This window comes from Acartia tonsa, chromosome 14 (genome assembly GCF_053477335.1).
Source record: "Acartia tonsa isolate MP-2025a chromosome 14, ASM5347733v1, whole genome shotgun sequence".
Lineage (NCBI taxonomy): Eukaryota > Metazoa > Arthropoda > Copepoda > Calanoida > Acartiidae > Acartia > Acartia tonsa.
In genome coordinates, this window is record NC_137273.1 from 12,861,580 (window position 1) to 12,881,859 (window position 20,280).

Here is a 20,280-nt window from a genome sequence, read left to right on the forward strand (position 1 = left end):
TTAGAAAAATAAAATATCATTTTGTATGTGATAAAATAGTAATAAAATGTTTAAAATAGTTGTACGGACATTCTGGTAACGATTATAGAGTTGTTACGCTTTCTAAATTTTAATTTTAATTTGAGCATTTATAAAAGTTATAAAAACAGAATGACAACATCCATGAAAGGGAAGCTCTGAAATAGTAGGACAAACAAACATTAACACCTGTAGAGTGTCAGAACTGAATAACATTATACATTGTTGTTCTAGGAATCTGTATTCCAAAAATCATATCATTCAGATAATTATAATGCATAAAAATTTGATGTTGAAAAACTTGAAAATCAACATGTTTGAAATGGACATACGGACATTCTGATAACGAAAAGAGCTAACTGTTACAGACGTACGGACCGACTCTTATAATAGAAAAGAAGTTGAGGTTTTGATTTGAGCAAGGGGTCGAACTTGAAACCTTACTTTTAATAAAGCAGAGCTTTTCTATGATTAGAGTCGGTATGTCCGTCAATTATGGTTAGGTATGTCCTTTAAACATTATTCTGTATTTAACAATTTTACAAAAAAAATGACGTATGATTTTGTCAAAAATAATACATTTATAAGTCCAAGCAAACGAATGAGAAAACGTGATTATAAAACGTTGGGTACCAGTATAATTTACACTTTACAGTCCATTCAATCCCTACTTGCCTTCCGGGTTTTTAAAAATGGACAAACAATGAAATAATATGAAATATATACATGGATATACTGAGAAAGAAAATTTGTAGTTAATTTAGCTTGCTAACACAGAACTCGTTTATTGTTCATTAGTTCATCTAGTAGAAGGGGAGTGGGTAGATTGGGGGGTGGGGGGTATGGTTATTTTAGCCAGCTATGAGTTTCACTTTATCAGAATACATGAAAATATGATGCAGCATCCAAGTAATAATATTTCCGTTGTAGTAGCGCCTCTAAAATGGAATGGACACACACACAAATAATCTATGATTCATACCCAGGAATCTGAGGGGATTAGAAAATGGACTTTGCATTGATGTACATCACCAAAAATTATAAATAAAAATCTATACAATATAAAACATTGGTTAAAAAGATTGGGCACTACAAGTTCGGACCCTACCAATCACAATTCAATTTTTTTAACCTACGAGTAAAAAAACTTATTAATAAAACTTTGAGTACTTGTGTCATTAATTATCAAATGTCCTTAACAGTGCAGTGGTCCTTTTTTGGGATAGTATCGACTTTAAAATGGATTTATAATTACTTAGACATTACATCAGATTTTCCTGTTCTATTAAAAAGTGAACTATTCGGCGGGCTAAAATTTATATCTCCCCCATTCCTCTTCTTTACCCCTTCCCTTCCATCCCGACCTACAAATGTGAGGGGATATTGCAACCTAAATTTTTCTCTTCTTGTAGTCGATATAAACCAATAAAATTGCATGTTGACAAGGATATTGATCAGAGATCTAAATTGATAAGACAATGGCCGATAAGTTGATGTACATCGCTAATATTAATACACAAATTTACCCTTTTTTTTACTACTATAGTGGTTGAAACGTTGGACACCCAACTTAATGAACAAACCAATCAAAATTCAAAACTTAATAAAAGTCCCCAAATTTGTAAAGCCAACGAATATATGATTAGTGAGATGAACAGCCCATTGTCCCCTCCCTCCCTGGATATTGATAGAGCTATGTTGCAGTTGTTTACTCAGCTGGGCCCAGGAAGGGAACTTTGATGATAAACAAAAATACCCCTCATTAGATTACAATTTAAGTTTAAAATGTCTGGACACTTAACTTTATTGTGTTTTAAATTGTCACATAATCTTTAAGCAACGATCACAGAGTTGATAAATACATTTTATACCCAAAGTTTTTAAGCTAATATAATTTACAGTCCAATGTCCACCCCCTCCGTGACTCTGCTAGTTCAATAAGCTTAGTACTCAGATTTCATACATTTTCAACCCCCCCCCCCCATAAAATAGGGTTAAAATCATATCGATCCAAAGAAACAATAAGTTATAAAGACATCCTGTTACTTTTTTTTACAAGAAATACTGGTTAACTTCAAGCGTAGTTTGTAGTATATTTAGAATTGAAAACAAAACCATATGTTAAAAATAACCTCCCATTAAAAAAAATATTTACCCTCCCCCCCCCAAAAAAAAAAAAAATAAGCTTGGATGCCCCTGGTACATCCCCAGTAATGATAAACAAAATTACCCCATATGTAGATTAAGATTATTGGTTGAAAAGTGTGGACACTGATAGTCTTAAACCAACCAATGAAAATACAATAAAAGTACCCAAAGTTTTGCGCCAACCAATAAAATAAAGTAATTTTAAAACTTTGGGTACCAATTTAATTTATAGTCTAATACACCCTCCTCCCTGGGGACAGTAAAGAATTTCTGTTATGATCTTTATGTAAGAATGTTAAAAAATATTGAGAGGGTTTTACCTATTAGAAGCTAACCTGTAAAGTTCAGCTAGATCAAAACAGACGCACACATTCAACGGCAAAATTTGTGCTGTGTTGTTATTTTTGTTTTTTTTGGGTCAGTAGCTTAAAAAATATCTGAACTAGTATCCTATTATATGTATACTAGCAGCTACGCCCCTAGCATCTAGAGGCTCTTTATTCGAAGGGGCAAAAAAAGAACTAAAGAATAGCTTAAAACCATCGTAAACCTTAAATATGAAAATATAACAGCATAAAACCATCACAAAAATTATGTGAAGCTTACCTAGAATAGAGAACCAAATCTGTTTAGCAGTTATTGAAATCTAAAGCTTAAGACAAAAAACTCCAACTTCTTTATATAATAGGATGTTATTTTTTTTCTAAATACTTATACTCTTCTTATATTTATTTAAGTCTCGTTGTAAGTAAAAGATCCCTCCCCTCCCCCTATTATGATGTATGATATATGATGAATGATCATCGGTCAACTTTTGCTAAAAGAGATGGGGGGGGGGGAGTTCAGTATAGGTCAAGTGAAAGTTAAATCCTAAAGGGTATTATTATCTTCCATCCAAAGTTGTAAGTCAAATATAAATATGAAGGGGGGGGGGGTGAGGAATATTTTTAAGGTTTAATTATATCAACAAGGATCACAACATCCATAAAAGCGAAATGGTAGTACAATCAAACATTAACATAAGCATAAATGTATAAGTATAATCAAAATTATAAGTAAGTATTATATAGTTGCAACGCTTTCTAAATCTATACAATATCTATACATTAAATTAATGATGCACAGACCGACGCGTCAAGCCTCAAGAACCAACACAAATTATAGAAAAACCTCGCTTAGCTTAGACATACATTTATTAAACTTTAACAGTATATAGTCCTCCCCCTCCCCTTTATGATAGGAAGTTGGTCATGAATATGATGTTTACAAATGAGCAATTTTTTTATAAGTTACAATACACAAATTGTCAAAATCCATAAAAGCGAAACAAATTTAAAATGCATGATAATTTTGATTATTTCATTTAATTTAAGCATTCTTATAATTGTACATTCTATATCCTAGAAAGCGGTTTATATTAATTGTAAGTATGACTGAGTCTCTGAGAATTTGAATGTTTATTATTTTTTGGTTAGATTTATAATAAAATTTGTTCAACATGATTTTTAATATTAAATGCGCTGTTAACTCTATATTTGTTTGTCTGACTTTATATTCACTGAGCTTTGCTTTTAAGGGTGTTATCATACTTGTTTAGTTACATTCAGAGCGGAAGCAAAGCTACTCCTTTTTAAACATTTTGATTTTTTGAATTTTTAGTTACAAAGCTACTCTGTAATATGTTATTTGACAAGGATGACAACATACATAAAAGCAAAGCTCTAAAACGAACATTAACACATTTAGAGTTGCAAATAACAACTTTGGAGACTTTTTTTCTTTAATTTTGATTGGTTGGTTTATTAAGCATGAAATGCTGCCAAAATGAAAATAAAAAAACAAGCGAAATTAGCAATAAGAACTAAGATTAACTATCTTGCTACGAGATTGCGTGATGATAGAAAAAAAATCTATTCACCAAACCTTTATTATTCCAAGTCATAAAATTCTAGTGAGGCCATAAACCTTCTTCGTATGATAATAATTTCCGGAATTTTTATGATTTTCTGACAATGTTTGACCGTAAAGATATGTGAACATATGTAGTATCTTACAAATACATCCCAAATCTAGCATAAGTTGACCCCTTCTATCCGTATGAAAATGTTAACAAAGGTGTGAAGTCTCAATTTCCTGTCGTTTGAATATATAGGGAAATTTGTATATTGTTAGGGTTATTTTAGTATTTTGAAAATATTGAAAACAGTAACATTTCTCTACGAAATCACCCATCGTTTAAGATTTTGAGTATGTTTTGAAAAATACTATAAACTAAAACTATCATTGCCGACATAAAGAGTAAGAGTAGCGGTAACATGCCTTAGCCTCAAACAGGCACTTCTCATTACCATGAACGAGATAGTTTGTTGTCTGCAATATAGTTTAGACGCTATTAAAAGCCTGAACCAACCAAAGGCAAAGCTACCCTAAATCTCAATCAGCCTAAGCTAACCTTTTGTGAAAGCTACATTTTTATGCTTCGATGAAGCTGAAACTGCGGCCGTAATCAGCCGCGCGAGAACGAGGAAGTCTTAAAGGAAGAATAGTATCCCTTGTTAAAAATAAAACAATTAAACCTTAAAAGCTCCTTTAAAAGGAAGAACTTAAATGGTTAAGTGGTAAGTAAGATCTTAAAGGACAAACAAAATACCTTTCTATTTTTATAGAAATGAATATCCAATTGGCCGGGCAAAACATGTCCAATAATGAATAAAATTCATGTTTCTGTTTTTGACAGAAGAATATCAATAGTTAGTAGTCATATTTCCTATTACAAAAATCCTTTTTTTCAATTGAAAAATAAACAGGAAAATAAGCATTCTTTAGTAGGTAAGCTACTCTATTTTTAAATTGTCTGTCCGCCCATTTAAACTATACATTGTTTTGTTCATCTCTCTGTTAATTTGGGTACTAGATCGATTTTCTGAACTCCTTTTCAAAATAAGGCGCTGAAATTATCAGGGTTTTTTCAATGTTACATTCTACATATTTTCACAAAGTTTCATTAAGATTTGTCTTTTAATTGGGGTGCTAGATGGATTTCTAGATTTTTAGGTTTTTCGTGATTTTCTCGATTCCTAATCAGGATTGGCTGGTGAAATCATCAGGGATTGAATATGCTCATTCTACATATTTCCATCAAGTTTCATTAAGATTTGTCAATCAATTGCGGTGCTAGATCGATTCCTTGATTTTTAAAATTAAGCAAACAATACATTTCGTGGTCCAGATACAATATGAAGAAAACTGCCAAAATCTAATTTAAAGCTAAACAAACCAATTATTGTATAAGAAACATGAATATTGCATCTTGGAAAACAAAACTATCTTGCCTACGAATTTGAATCTTAGAAATCTTAATTTTATCTTTATCAATGAATATATATACCTCATAGGGTCGGGATTCTCCATCGATTTCAAGATCATCTTGATAATCTAAGGGTAATATTCGCTATTCTATGGTATGCAATACTCACTTTATGATAATATAAGGTTAAGTTACATCTGACAAACAAACAGCCTTTTAATTGAAATACTTTTGTCTGGAAGTTCTGACCATCCATGGTAATGAGTAACGCCTTTTTATGTGCCAAGACATTCCCCCTACACCAACTATTAGTGTAACATAAGGTGTTGGCAGCAGTAGGAACAATTTCTAACATAACTTGTACGTACATAGTATATAATACTGTCAAAAGAAACTATGCTTTAGCCAGCAGAAAAGCTGGAAACAAAATAATTTTTCTCCTGATTCAATATTACTGGTCTATGGAAAAACACAAAGAATGAAGGATGAACAAACAAATTTTATGTGGCATTACTTCTCAAAATGTTCTCTCGAGCATAGAACCCCCCCCCCTTGATATAAATTGAAATAATGGGGGGGGGGGGATAGTTATTCGTGTGTTTATTACATTAGAGTAAAACACTAGAGGAAGAAAGGGTTAAATAACTGCATCTCCACATTCAACCACCCTGTGCAACCTTTCTATTGGGTCATTGAAAATCAACCAATGGTGTCGCTTATATTAACACAGCCAAGAAGCAGAAAATGATTAAGAAGCAGACGAAAGAGGTCTTAGAAAAAGAAAGGGAGATAGTTTTCTGTATATATCTATACTATACTATAGATCTGTTTTTATTACAAATGTTAAAGTTAGGTTATATTGGTTACTCCCCCATTTTTTCAATTTATTTCTTAATTAAGTGTGTGGGGGGGGGGGGGCTGGTGCTCGACAAGTACTTTAAAAGAAAGTACCAAATATATTTATATAAATGCGTATGAGCCTTATCTAACTTTTATCCAAAATATTTTGTCAGTATTTAATTAGAGAAATAGTTGGTAAATACCAAATCTGATTGCTTACTTTTATAAACTTTACAAATAACATATAATGGTTTTTATACAAATGTATATACAATACACCAAGAACACTTAGAAAAAAATATAAAAAAATTATTGAGTACATATAATAATAAGATCAGTTTTGTAAATAATACTGATCCCTTTCGAAAAGAAAAAATACTGTTTTTTCGTTTACAAATATACAAACCCCAAAGAACTTCACGAAATGATTTTTAAGCCAAGAAAAATAAGAAAAATGGGAAAGCTAAGCAAAATTTCATGCTAACAGACACACATACACCTTAATGCTTTTGTAGATAGAACCGGTTCTCATCCATAAGAAAAAACTATGTCTAGCATCGTATTATATACAGCTTTCTACGAATATAAAAATGTACAATCATAAGATTAAAACCAGTTTTTTTAGCCGGTGCCTTCGGCGCCTCAGGGCTAAAAAAACTAATTTTAATCTTATAATTGTACATTCTATATCCGCGGAAAGCCGTTTATAATACGATGCGAGAAATAACTATTCTTATGCTCTTAGTCATAATATTCAAGGGCATTTGCAAAATTTTAAAAAATGTTTCACGGTCAAACTATGTAGAGACCAATGTTTTCAATGTACTTTGGGACATTTAAAAATGAAAGGATAAATGTATATACATATGTCCTTTTAAAGAGCTTTTTTTAAAGCTTATCTAATTTTACATTTTAAAAAAATATCAGAGTATTGAGTTGTATGAAAATGCAATGATTTAATTGACAACTAGCGGCTTCGCCCCAACCCTTTAGGGGCTTTGCCCCAAGAGGTATAATTACTTCTTCTATTACCTACTCAGCGGAAAAAATACGAATGGATTGCAAATTCTCGCGAATAATTAGCGAATTCGCAAAATTCGTGAAATTCGTAAAAATTCGTAAAAAAAATGGGGGGGGGGATTTTTTTTTTTTTTGGGGTGGGGTATAAGAAAATAGAATAAAACCACAGCAGGACCAGTGGGTATATTCCCTGAAGAGTAGAATCCGATCGGTTCAGTGGTTACTGAGATCTTAAGGGACAGACGGACAGACATCATTCTACTTTGTATTATAGATTACAGCCAAAAATTACATCAAAAATTTTATTATATTATTATTTCTGGGCTACAAATTTACCTAGTTAAGGTTTTATTTCAATTACACTTCTACACACTAAAATTTGACTAATAGTAATTTGTATTATCTTGAAAACATGAATTTAATCAAATGCGATTTTAAAGTCAAACTGGCATTAGTGTAAAACACCAAATAGTGCCTAATTAAAAATGACGTCATAGAATACAAATGACCAATGATAGGCTAGTATGCATTGTAATTGAATAATGGTAAAATGTATACTGGCCTATCATTGGACATTTTTATTGTATGATGTCATTTTTTATTAGGCAGTATTTGCTGCTTCGATAATGTATCATATTATATAAAGTTAAATGTAGTACAAATATTTTTTCTTAAGATCAAGATTTCAATATCTATTGAACTGATTGGGTTTTCCAATTTCGGTAAGATTTACATAGGTCACTTGGCGGTTTTAGTCTATTTTATCTTCAGATTTAATCATTTGAATCTTGGGATTCTTTTGAACCCTGTCTTTTTGAATACAGAGTCCCTAGATGCTAGTGGCGCAGACGCTAGTATATAACTATAGCATAATGTTATAAGTTTATTAAATTATATGTTTCTTTATAACAGGTATTAAACTTAAGAATACTACTTTTGACGTATCAAGGAATGACCACCAACTTTTCCACCGATCAAATATCAAATTTTAGTGTTCTATTTTTGTTTACTTTTTAAATTAAGCACATTTTCAAGAAAGAGTTAATATTTAGATGAAATTTGATATTAAAATATCTTTTCTTTAATTTGTCTTGGTCCGTACGTCCGTTAAAGTCTGTTAGAATTGACCCATCGATTTCAACCTTTACATGACGATAACTGCAATTTTGTAACAAATTTATAGATAATTTGTGTTAATAATAATTTTAAATCAATATCCTGATAATTAAATTTTGACACCCTACAAGTCATAATGTTCGTCTGATTTTGGAGTTTAGCTTTTATGGATGTTGTCATCCTTGTTTTGATATTTGAAGTCTATTCGAAGTAAAAGTATATTTTAAGAGGTTTAATAAAATCTCTATTTTTTTACCAATTAATAATTTATGTTCTAGTGTGGTATCAAAACCGATTAATATCCGTTGGTTTATAACCGGTTTAGAACCAAGTCGCATAGTATTATAGACAGCTTTCCGCGGATAATTGTTACCTTGGCCTAAATCTGTCCGAGTATGGTGGCGGATCCGGAGGTCTGTGTCCAGTGTCAGGGTTGAAGTGCTTCAAGGCCTCATCATAAGTTGGCGGCGGCCGTTCCCACCTGTATAAATTCACATTACTTCACAGAGGAAAGTGGGGGGGGGGGGGGACATAGGACTGTTAATTATCAGAGATATAAAGGGATAAGACATTGGCCATCAAATTAATGAACATCCCCAGTGATGATCCACAAAATTACCCCATTTAGTGAACTGCAATTATAATGGTGCATAAAGTTTTATTCGTTGGATCAAAAACTAGAAGTGTCAAAACGTTTCAACCTACAAATTTAATCTGAAGAAAGCGTAATTGTTTTTTTTCATTGTTGATGTAAATCATTTATTGTCCATTGTCTTATCCCTTAAAATCACTGCATATGCCTACATTACAGTTTTAAAAGTTTTAAAAGTGAGCATGATTTCAATGGACTTTCGGTAACTATTACAAAGTTTGAAATTGATAGGACAATTCTAACATGCATAAATAAAAAATAACATAAGGAGCTCCCTTAATTATAGAAAAACGTGGCTACAATACGTTAACAAATGTTAACTATAAATAACCACTCTGTGATTGCAAAGTCAATACATTATTAATGTTAAGTTGACATGAACAATATTTTATGAGAGAGCCAAAAATATAAAGTTTTCCATAAAATTACATCATAATTATACTTATAGTTTTATTATATAACTTAATGAGGAGAAAGTTTTGAGTATATTATAACATGACATCAAACTTTTCTATTATTTAGGCTCTTATCGATAATTTAGGTATGTTAGAATTGACCTATTGATTTGAAACTTTGCCGAAGGCACGGTCTAAAAAACTGGTTTTAATGTTATAATTGTACATTTTTATATTCGTAGAAAGCTGGATATATTACGATGCAAGACATAGCTTTTTCGTATAGATGAGAATTGGTTCCTATCCACCGGATTCGAATGAATACGAGAAAAGCTTTTAAGCCCTCAAATGAAAAGCTTTTTTTTATAAAACATTGGGTATTAGTATAATTTACAGTCCAATGTCTCCTCCATCCATGGAAAAATTATTTTTCTAATTAGGAATTTTCTTCAATGTTTCTTTATAAGCATGGTACTCCCCCTTTTTTATTTTGAAGCAAAAATACAGGGGAGGGGGGGGGGGGAGTTTACTTCAAATCAGATTCTATTTGGTTATATTAGTCCGCAAGGTTAGAGTCCCAAGCAAGGTAAAGTATGAAACAAAACTTTGGGGGGCCTTCAATGCTAGACCGGCACTTTGTGGAAAAGCACCATTTTGTATTGTTGGTGTTGAGTAAATAGTTTTACAATGGATATAGAATATATGGATATTGTGAAAGATTCTCGCATAACCTGTATTTATAACGATACGCCCCCCCCCCCTTATGGCTTTTCCCCATCCCCTTCCTGAGCGTATTGACAAATATCTGAGGACTATATTAGCAACCTAGTTTGACGACAAAAATTCGCCTGTCACAATATCCACGTATTTTATATATCCAATGTTGAGTAATTGTTATTACCTGGAAAAAGATCCTCCAAAGAAAGAGAAAAAACGTGAAGAAGATCTGAAACAAAGTTTTATTCAACTTCAAAAGCTCAGCACATTTAGTGCACACATCACATACACACACACACACATACAAACACACTCACACACACACACATACACACACACGTCACACACACATATACACGTTAAGAAACAACATGTTACACATACTAATTATACACACACAAACACACACACACGTTGAGATAAAACACACTAAACACCCCCCCCCCCTACAAATATTTTCTAACTAATCTAAGAAAACAAAACAACAAATCACAATATTAAATTAACAATGTATAATCTATCTTAACCCAACCCAACACATACACACACAAACACACACACATCCACACACGTTTACAAATAACACAACACACACACACAAACGTTAACAAATAACATTCTACACATACACCCCCCCCCCCCCCAAAAAAAAACGTACAAATATTTTCTAATTCTAACATATCTATAATACAAAGTAGAACGATGTCTGTCTGTCCGTCTGTCTGTCTGTCCCTTAAGATCTCGGTAACCACTGAACCGATCGGATTCTGCTCTTCAGGGTATATACCTATTGGTCCTGTGGTGGTTTTAAGCTATTTTCTTGGGGGGTGGGACACCCCCAACCCCCCAAAAACAAAAAAATCCCCCCCCCCATTTTTTTTTTTTTTTGCTTAAGATTTCCTTGGTCCTTTAACGAATTTCGCCTTAATTTTTTTATCACCTCTTGGGGCAAAGCCCCTAGAGGCTAGGGGCGAAGCCGCTAGTCTTTAATACAAAGTAGAACGATGTCTGTCTGTCTGTCTGTTTGTTTGTACCAAAAGATCTCGCTAACCGCTGAACCGATCGGGTTCTCCTATACAGGGTAGCTTCTCATAGGTCCCGGGAAGGTTTATAATTCTTGGGGGGGTGGGAAACTCTGCCCCCCCTCCCAAAAAAAATTTAAATTACACCCCCCCCCCCCCCCAAAATATAGTTTTTTTTCAATTTTTCTTTTAAATCTAAAATACGAAAAATTAGGTTGATCAAACCTCTTGGGGAAATCCCCTAGAGGCTAGGGGCGAAGCCGATAGTATGTAAATATAGGTACAATCTTATCTGAAAACGAAATAAAAAATCTCTGTATAAAAGTAACAGGATGTGTGTCTGTCTATATATACATGAAATATATCTATAATACAAAGCAGAACGATGTCTGTCTGTCTGTCTATCCCTTAAGATCTCGGGAACCTACTGGACCTGTGGTGGTTTTAGGCTATTTTCTTGAAGGGTTGGATCCCCCCCCCCAAAAAAAAAAAAAAAAAAAAAAACATAAAAATTACCCATCCATTTTTTAAAATTACCCTTTGGGGAAAAGCCCATAAAGGCTAGGGGCAAAGCCGCTAGTGATTTAACATAGAGCGAATAAAAAAACTGTATACGTAATACACGTAATGATGTTCTTCAATTATAATAACATTTTAACTACTAAAAATAAAATTAAAAGTTTTAAAGATTTTTTGTCAAAACTTTTGAGGATTTTTTATGACATAAATAAAATTTAAATATTTATCAAAATCTATCTTCAATCGAGCAATTTCATATCTATATATATTTTTGGAGGAGGAAAGCCGAAAGTTTTTGTCATCCCTCACACCCATTTTTTAAATTGCATGTCAAATTTAAACAGTAGTTACTCTGCCCCCATAAAATTTAACTGTCTTATATAAATTAAAGGCTCCTAGTGTTTAAAAATATTTGCTTAAATAAGAGAATTATATTTGAAAATCACGTTTACAATAACATGTTTTAAAATTCATCTTAAATTTAATATAAAATTTTCTATTCATTAAAAATAAGGATGGCAACATACATTGGAAGTGAAGATCATAATAGTTATTTCTCGCATCGTTTCATAAACAGCTTTCCGCGGATAAAAAATTAACAATTATAAGATTAAAACCAGATTTTTTGCCCCGAGATGCCGAAGGCACAGGCTAAATTGTACATATCATTGTACATTTTTATATTCGTAGAAAACTGGATATAATACGATCACTGACATATTTTTTTCTTATGGATGAGAACCGGTTCTAATCCACCGGATATTAATCGGTTGCGAATCGATACGAGAATAGTTATTTCTCGCATCGTATTATAAAAAAAACTGGTTTTAATCTTATGATTGTACATTTTTATATTCGTAGAAAGCTGGATATAATACGATGCTAGACATATTTTTTTCGTATGGATTAGAACCGGTTCCTATCCACCGGATTCGAATGAATACGAGAAATAAAATTATTACAACAGGTAAAAAAAATAAGGGGAAAAGTAACCATGGCAGGCAGACAGACAGAAGGTATTGTCTAATTTTCGGCAACCTAATTTTGATAACAGCCGGGTAAAATAAAAATCTCGACTGGCTAAGCCACTAGTTCTTTTTATGTAAAAGATGCAGGATGTCACTTAGTACCTACTGGACCTTCAGGGAAGCTTCATATAATCTCTTTATCTCTCTTTGTTGTTAAACTCCTCCCAAGGAAACATAACAGAGAAAACAATGACTCTCAATCCCCCCACACAACCTAAATCCCCCCCCCCCCCCTTTAAACTAAGGCATGAGGAACAGACAGACAGACACACAGACATCCTGTTATTATGTATCTACAAATACCTGAGTTAATCAGATCTGATATCATAAAAGGAAGGATCAAACTGACCGAGATCCTTTGGTACAGACAGACAGACATCCTGTTATTATGTATCTACAAATACCTGAGTGAATCAGATCTGATATCATACAGAGAGGAACGAACTGACCACTGAATCAGAATTCTGAAAAATATTCATTATTTACATTATTTTCATGGATAACATCATATACTAGTACACGAATATGACGGAAATTGGACAAAGTAGCCTCGGACAAAGTAGCCTTAGACAGAGTAGCCTCGGACAAAGTAGCCTCCGACAGAGTAGCCTCGGACAAAGTAGCCTCCGGACAAAGTTGCCTCTAGGACAAAGTAGCATTTGGACATTTACTTAAGAAAAGTAGCCTCCTAAAGGAAAATATATAAGTGGTTTAGAATTTCGTGGATTTTACAAAAATTGGTTGATTGATTTTTACAATTTTAAATATCGTTTTTAGAATTTTTAATATTGTTATTACAATTTTTAGGTTAGGTTAGGTTATGGGCTGGGGGGCCGAGCGCCCGCAGCTAGACAGACAAGGGGGCCGAGTGCTGCAGCCATAACCTTTATTAACATTTTCTTTAGGAGGCTACTTTTTAAAGTAAATGTTCTGAGGCTACTTTGTCTTAGAGGCTACTTTGTCCAAGATCCCAAAATGACAATAATAAAATGAAATTCCTATTGGGTTTTCATTTCTCAAAAAAAATTAGGTATCTAAATTTTTTTTTGGAAATTAGAGAAAATTAGTTTCAAATATTCCGAGGCTGAAAAGTTTAATGATTTTACAGTTTAGCTTGGAGCCGGTTTTAATCCAGTGGAAATGAATCGGCATTTAGTTATAGTCAGGTTTCCGCGGATAATAAAATGATAAATTATAAGATTAGTTGTAACTTTGTTGGCCGATAGGGGCCGAAGGCCTAGGCTATAACATAACTGGTATTAATATAATGATTTTAATTTAGTATTCGTAAAAATTGATTTTTAAGTATGGCTGATAGCCAGTTCTAATCCTGCGGAAAAGAACCGGATTATAGTATTATAAGACAGCTTTCTGCGGATAATGATTTTACAAAACCGGTTCTAATCCAGCGGAAACGAATCGGATTCGAGTGACTACTAGTTACTAACCTGGCAAAACATGACATACAAAGTAGAAGTGTAATAGCTAGAAGAACATGAGTGCCTACTGGTTACTAACCTGGCAAAACATGACATACAAAGTAGAAGTGTAATAGCTAGAAGAACATGAGTGCCTACTGGTTACTAACCTGGCAAAACATGACATACAAAGTAGAAGTGTAATAGCTAGAAGAACATAGGGTACAAGTGCCTACTGGTTACTAACCTGGCAAAACATGACATACAAAGTAGAAGTGTAATAGCTAGAAGAACATAGGGTACAAGTGCCTACTGGTTACTAACCTGGCAAAACATGACATACAAAGTAGAAGTGTAATAGCTAGAAGAACATAGGGTACAAGTGCCTACTGGTTACTAACCTGGCAAAACATGACATACAAAGTAGAAGTGTAATAGCTAGAAGAACATAAGATACAAGGCTCATCAGGATATTGGACCAATGGATCTAAAAATAGTATTTTTTTTTAAATTCGAATTTTGCATGAGAGGACGTCAAATCTCAATCCCCCCCCCCCAATAATATTTTAATTAATCCTTAGAGGCCTCTAGGGGCTATTGAATCCTTGAGGTAATTAAGGGGTCGAGGTCCGCTTTAAATCTTAATTTTAAAATGAAAAATGAAGGGAGGAGGTTTATTTTTTCCAGAGTCTATTTATCTTATAAGGAAGAAAGAATCCTCACCAAAATAGTTATAAACCTTCACTGAAAAGCTTATTTGTTATGGAGAACCATATCAGTCCAGCAGTTAGCGAGATCTTATGGAAGAGACACACAGTCAAATAGAAAGACAAACATCATGTTACTTTATATAAGTATTATACAAAGCCATTTTCCATACCTTGTAGCAAGACTCATCAGGATTGGGAATTTGATTATCCCCACAGTTGGGTATTCCATTGCAGGCCAAGCTGAAGGCCATGCATAGTCGTCCTGGACCAATGGATATGGAATACGTGGATATTGTGGCAGATTCTCACTAGGGTTGGGCCGGATATCCGGTCTGGCCGGTTATCCGGCCGGATATCAGGCCATTTTCAATATTCGGCCGGATACCGGATATTAAAACTATCCGGTTACATTATATCCGGCTGATTTTTGACGCCGGATATCCTGTAATTTGCTGGATATCGAACGTTGGCCAGATTTCTGGCCGGAACCGGATATCCGGGTTTAGAAATTAGCCGGATATCCGCTATCCGGTATCCGGCCAAAAAAGTATCCGGCCCAACCCTGATAAAAATTTTTCCCACCTGGGTAAAAAGGGGGAGGGGGGGTTTAGGACATTACCCAATTTCATCCTTTGTTCATAAAAGAACGAATTGACCAATATCTGAAGACTATTTCAGCAACCTAAATTCCCCCTGTCACAATATCCACGTATTATTATATCCATTTTCCTGTCGCCTCACGAAAGCTTTGGGTAGTCGGACACTCAAATTCAGTTTCTAAATAAATTGAAATTGAAAATTTTTTTTAAAGATGGCTTACAAATTTCACTTTTCCACCGATTAAAGTGAATATGCATTTTCGTAATTTGTTTGGCCCTTGAGACCAACAAAACAGTAGTCTTAAAAAATCAGTATTTTTCATTTTAAAACCGTATTAGTTTTCATGAAACTAATACAGTTTTAAATTTATATTTTCCCCACAGCGTTAAGGACGGACGAGCAATCAGACAAAGCGATCTATAGAGTAGCTACACTACTAGTTCAGAGCTGGTAATATATTCCATCAGAAATGATTTATTCTTCTCATTAATTTCTTATTTCTGCTATTCTTGTTATCCAGTTAATTATAGTTTTAATATATTCAATTTTGAAGAAATGTAATTTTTCCATATTTTACTCACGTCAAAAAAATTACGTAACAAAAATCAATACACATTACGATTTTATTTTCATAATTGAAAAAGTCAAAAATAACCCAGGAATTTAAAGAGATAATACAATGGCCGATAAATTAATGTACATCCCCAATGATGATACACAAAATTACCCCTTCTGTAGATTACAATTAGTGTGTGAAACGTTTTGACACTCAATTTAATAAACCAACCAATCAAAATTCAATAAAAGTATCCAAAGTCCTTAAGCCAACGAATAAGAAAACGTTATCAAAAACTTTGGGGACTAGTATAATAGACATTCCAATGTCCCCATAACATAAATTTAATTTTAATTAATAAATACTTTTTTTCTTAAACTGACGTGAATTCAATGTAAATCTTCTGATTAATAAATAATAAGATATTTTTTCTCTTACAAAATTATCAATTAATAGGAAATATTATTTAAAACCAGAGGTGCGCATAACTTTTTTACTTTAACTAACTAATTGGTGATTACACCCAATAAACTAAACCAAAGCCAAAGCATTAATACGAGATAAATTTATCAACATCCCCAATCAAAACAAAATTACCCCTTTCGTAGATTACAATTTATGGTTGAAGCGTTTGGACAATTAACTTAATGAACCAAACATTCAAAATGCAGTAAATGTCCCCAAAGCTGTTAAGCCAACGAATAAGAAAACGTTAGTTTAAATGTTTGGGGACTAGTGTAATAAACATACCAATGTCACCTTTCTCCCTACGGCAACTTTACCGATAAAACCCCAAACTCCCGTATTTTTTTTTTTAAGTTAAGGGGGGGGGGTTCTGTGGTCGCTATACACTACATAGGAAAAGATCCAATTAATTATTTCCAACTTCTCCTACAATTTTTTCTCTCGTTCATCGGATTGTCTGAGTAATCTGCAAATAATACCTGAGCAAGGCATCCCATTCTTGAGAAGTCTGTAGCTTGTAAAGACTAGGTACAGACGAGAATGTATACTCCATTGCCTCAACCTCACCTAGATAATAATATCAATTGTATAAATGGATTTAGTATACGTGGATATTGTCACAGATTCCCGCATAACCTAATTAAATGTTTCTCTCAGCGGTAACCCCCCCCCCCCCTACCGCCATACCTAATACCATCCTCTGACAATGGAGGAACGTATTGACCAATATCTGAGGTCTATATTGGCAACCTAAACTAAGACGGAAATTCTTCTGTCGCAATATCCACGTATTGTATATCCATTATCTATAATACAAAGTAAAATGATGTCTGTCCGTCCGTCTGTCTGTCTGTCTGTCCGTCTGTCGGTCCGTCCCTTAAGATCTCGGTAACCACTGAACCGATTGGATTCTACTCTTCAGGGAATATACCTACTGGTCCTGTGGTAGTTTTAGGCTATTTTCTTGGGGGGTGGGACACCCCCAACCCCCCAAAAAAACAAAAAAATCCCTCCATTTTTTTTTGATTTCCTTGTTCCTTTTACGAATTTCGCGAAAATTTTTTTTGACCACCTCTTGGGTCAAAGCCCCTAGAGGCTAGGGGCGAAGCCGCTAGTTGTATATAAAGTTGCATAACAGTTGATTGGTATTGCTTGCCTTGAAAAGTAAAAGTTTTTAAATTAAATTTGCGAAGACAATAAATTAATTGCATAAGTGATTCAGAATGTTCTTTAGTTGCTTACGATTAAAGATATGGACAGGGTCTGCTATTCAGCCAATTAATTTCATTTCAAATTGCCGAAAATTAAATATTTTGTTGGAGTAAAGTTGGCGTAAAACTTTCACTTCCACTTAGAATTTTTTGTCAGAATCACATTCCCTTTTCCCTAAGTATGGAAAGGTAATAGAAACCACTATCTACAAAAAAAGCCATCAACTATATTTCAAATTTGTAGTAACGAAGCTACTCTATAAATGAGCGAGTCCTTTTGGCTGTATTATCATATATTTGATCGAGTGGTCTGATTATTTAAAAAGTAGTGATTGTGTTTTTTCCTTCTTCATATCCTTTACATTTTAGTTTGAAAAGAAAAAGTAAAAGAAATGCACCTATGAAATTCTTTACTGTAAAAAAGAACTAAATCGGTCCAGCGAAATCTTAAGCTACCTACAGACATCCTTTTACTTTTATATAAAGAAGCGCCCCTATCATCACAGGGCTGGGCATTCAAAGAAGGTAAAAATTGCCTAAAACCATGCCAAGGTTAAAATAAAAAACAAGGATGACAACATCCATAAGTAGCGAAGCTCAAAAACTATAAATAGACAACTGGAAATGATCTACAGAGTATGTAATAAAAAACTTCAATAACAAAAATCACAAAACCTTTTAAAATGTATATTGTATTATGTTTTTTTGAAGCATTAAGCTAATAAGAAAAAACGTTAAAATCTAAAATTCGATTTAGCACCCCAAAAAAAAGTAAGTCTTTAAAAAACTTGGTCAAAATATGAAGAATGTTGACTTAATTAATTACTAAAAAATCCAACCGTTTATCTTGAACAGGAGTTGAGAAAATCACAAAAACTTGAAAAACTAGGAATCGATCTAGCACCCTAACCAATAAAGGTATCTTAATAAAAATAGGTGGAATTATGTATAAAGTAAACTTGTTCAATCCCTGAAAATTTCAACTGTCTATCTTGTATAGGGATTGAAAAAATCATGAAAACTTAAAAATCTAGGAATCGATCTAGCACCCCATCCAATAAAGGCATCTAAATAAAACTTAATCGAAATATGTAAAATCTAAATTTATTCAATCCCTGAAAATTCCAGCCATTTATCTTGAACAGGAATCGAGAAAATTACAAAAACGTAAAAATCTAGGAATCGATCTAGCACCCCAATTAACAGACAGACGGACAAAACAATGTATAGATTAGATGGGCATATGTCATATAAATCTTCACTAAAAATTTCAGCTGTCTATCTTGAATAGGAGCCGAGAAAATCACGTTTCCCCCATAGCGTTACGGACGGACTGACTGACTGACTGACGGACGGACGGACATAGTGAATTATAGAGTAGCTTCGCTACTAAAAACATCTCGAAACCTAAGAAGAACTTCTTAAGCTTCAGACAAAAACCTTACTACTTTATATAATAGCAACACTACCAAAGAATATAGTCATCCTTATCGAAATTGTATCCCTCTAAATTTTAAAGAGATTGAATCTTTGTAAGATATTATTTTGCAAAAAAAGATCTGTTACATAAACTAGAAACTATAGATGTGATCATGGATAAAAAGGATATGTCAATGATTTCAAATATTTTATCATTTTTCATCCTCAAGACTCTATCCATTGCATTTAGAGCAGTGGCGTGCACAGGAATTTACCAGGGGGATGCGCGAAGTGCACCCGAAATGTTTATACCCCACTTACAATTACCACCCACCAACATAAACAATTTACTAAAAAATTTTCCACACCCCACTCCACTTGAATTAAAGGGGGGTGTAACTTAATTTGCTTGACCACCCCCCCACCCCCCCTTGGCTGTTTAAGGTAGGTGTAGACCCTTGTCAATAGGGTGGAGATGGTTGTAAGGGGGGGTGGGTATCAATCCCCCTTAATTTCGTTAAGGGGATGGATACACTCCCCCCTCCCCTTTCTTTCTTTCTTGTCGACATACAATAAAAAGGTTTTAACTTGGAAGCTGCTTATCAATAAATAAATAAATTTTTAATTGGTTTTATAGTTATTTTCCCGAGGAAAGTAAAAAGAAAAAAAGGATAGAAATAATTCCAGTTTTGTTAGGCCTGTGCCATCAAAACAAGGATTTATTTTATATGTTTGAAAAATTTTATATAATTTTTTCAAGTATGGCCTCCAAACCAATTTATATCCGCAGGATTAGAATCGGTTCTCAGCCATACTAAAAAATAATGTGTAGCATCGTACAGACAATTTTACACAAATATTAAAAGAAAAATCATAGAATTAAAACCAGTTTTGTTATCCCTGGCCTTCAACTCCTCGGGGCTAACAAAACTGGTTTTAATCTAATAATTTTCTAATTTATGGAAAGCTGTCTATAAAACAATGCGATAAATAACTATTATACTATTTGATTCAGAGCATTACTAAAAATAAATGTTTTTACATATTCGTACAGCCCTGTATTTACTCTATTTCTAAGAAATAGTTCTTTAGAATAATATTATACAACCGATCTTGTAA

At 33.4% G+C, this 20,280-nt stretch overlaps 1 protein-coding gene across 5 annotated transcripts in view; it reads right to left on the bottom strand.

Annotated features, from left to right (window-relative positions):
• The window catches only part of LOC145305250 (uncharacterized), a 49,413-nt gene that overhangs the window by 20,073 nt on the left and 9,060 nt on the right, over positions 1 to 20,280 (bottom strand). For 4 of the 5 annotated variants that reach the window (XR_013874553.1, XM_080146850.1, XM_080146848.1 and 1 more), the window contains exons 8-14: positions 17,011 to 17,098; positions 15,638 to 15,687; positions 15,081 to 15,170; positions 14,602 to 14,687; positions 13,187 to 13,246; positions 10,398 to 10,442; positions 8,823 to 8,930 (exon numbers count right to left, since the gene is read on the bottom strand). Coding sequence is in view for 4 of the 5 variants with exons in the window: in XM_080146850.1 (XP_080002976.1) it covers positions 8,823 to 8,930; positions 10,398 to 10,442; positions 13,187 to 13,246; positions 14,602 to 14,687; positions 15,081 to 15,170; positions 15,638 to 15,687; positions 17,011 to 17,098 (527 nt within the window). In the remaining variant the exon portion in view is untranslated. The remainder of the gene's footprint in view (positions 1 to 8,822; positions 8,931 to 10,397; positions 10,443 to 13,186; positions 13,247 to 14,601; positions 14,688 to 15,080; positions 15,171 to 15,637; positions 15,688 to 17,010; positions 17,099 to 20,280) is intronic. The other variant, XM_080146849.1, reaches the window with a different exon arrangement.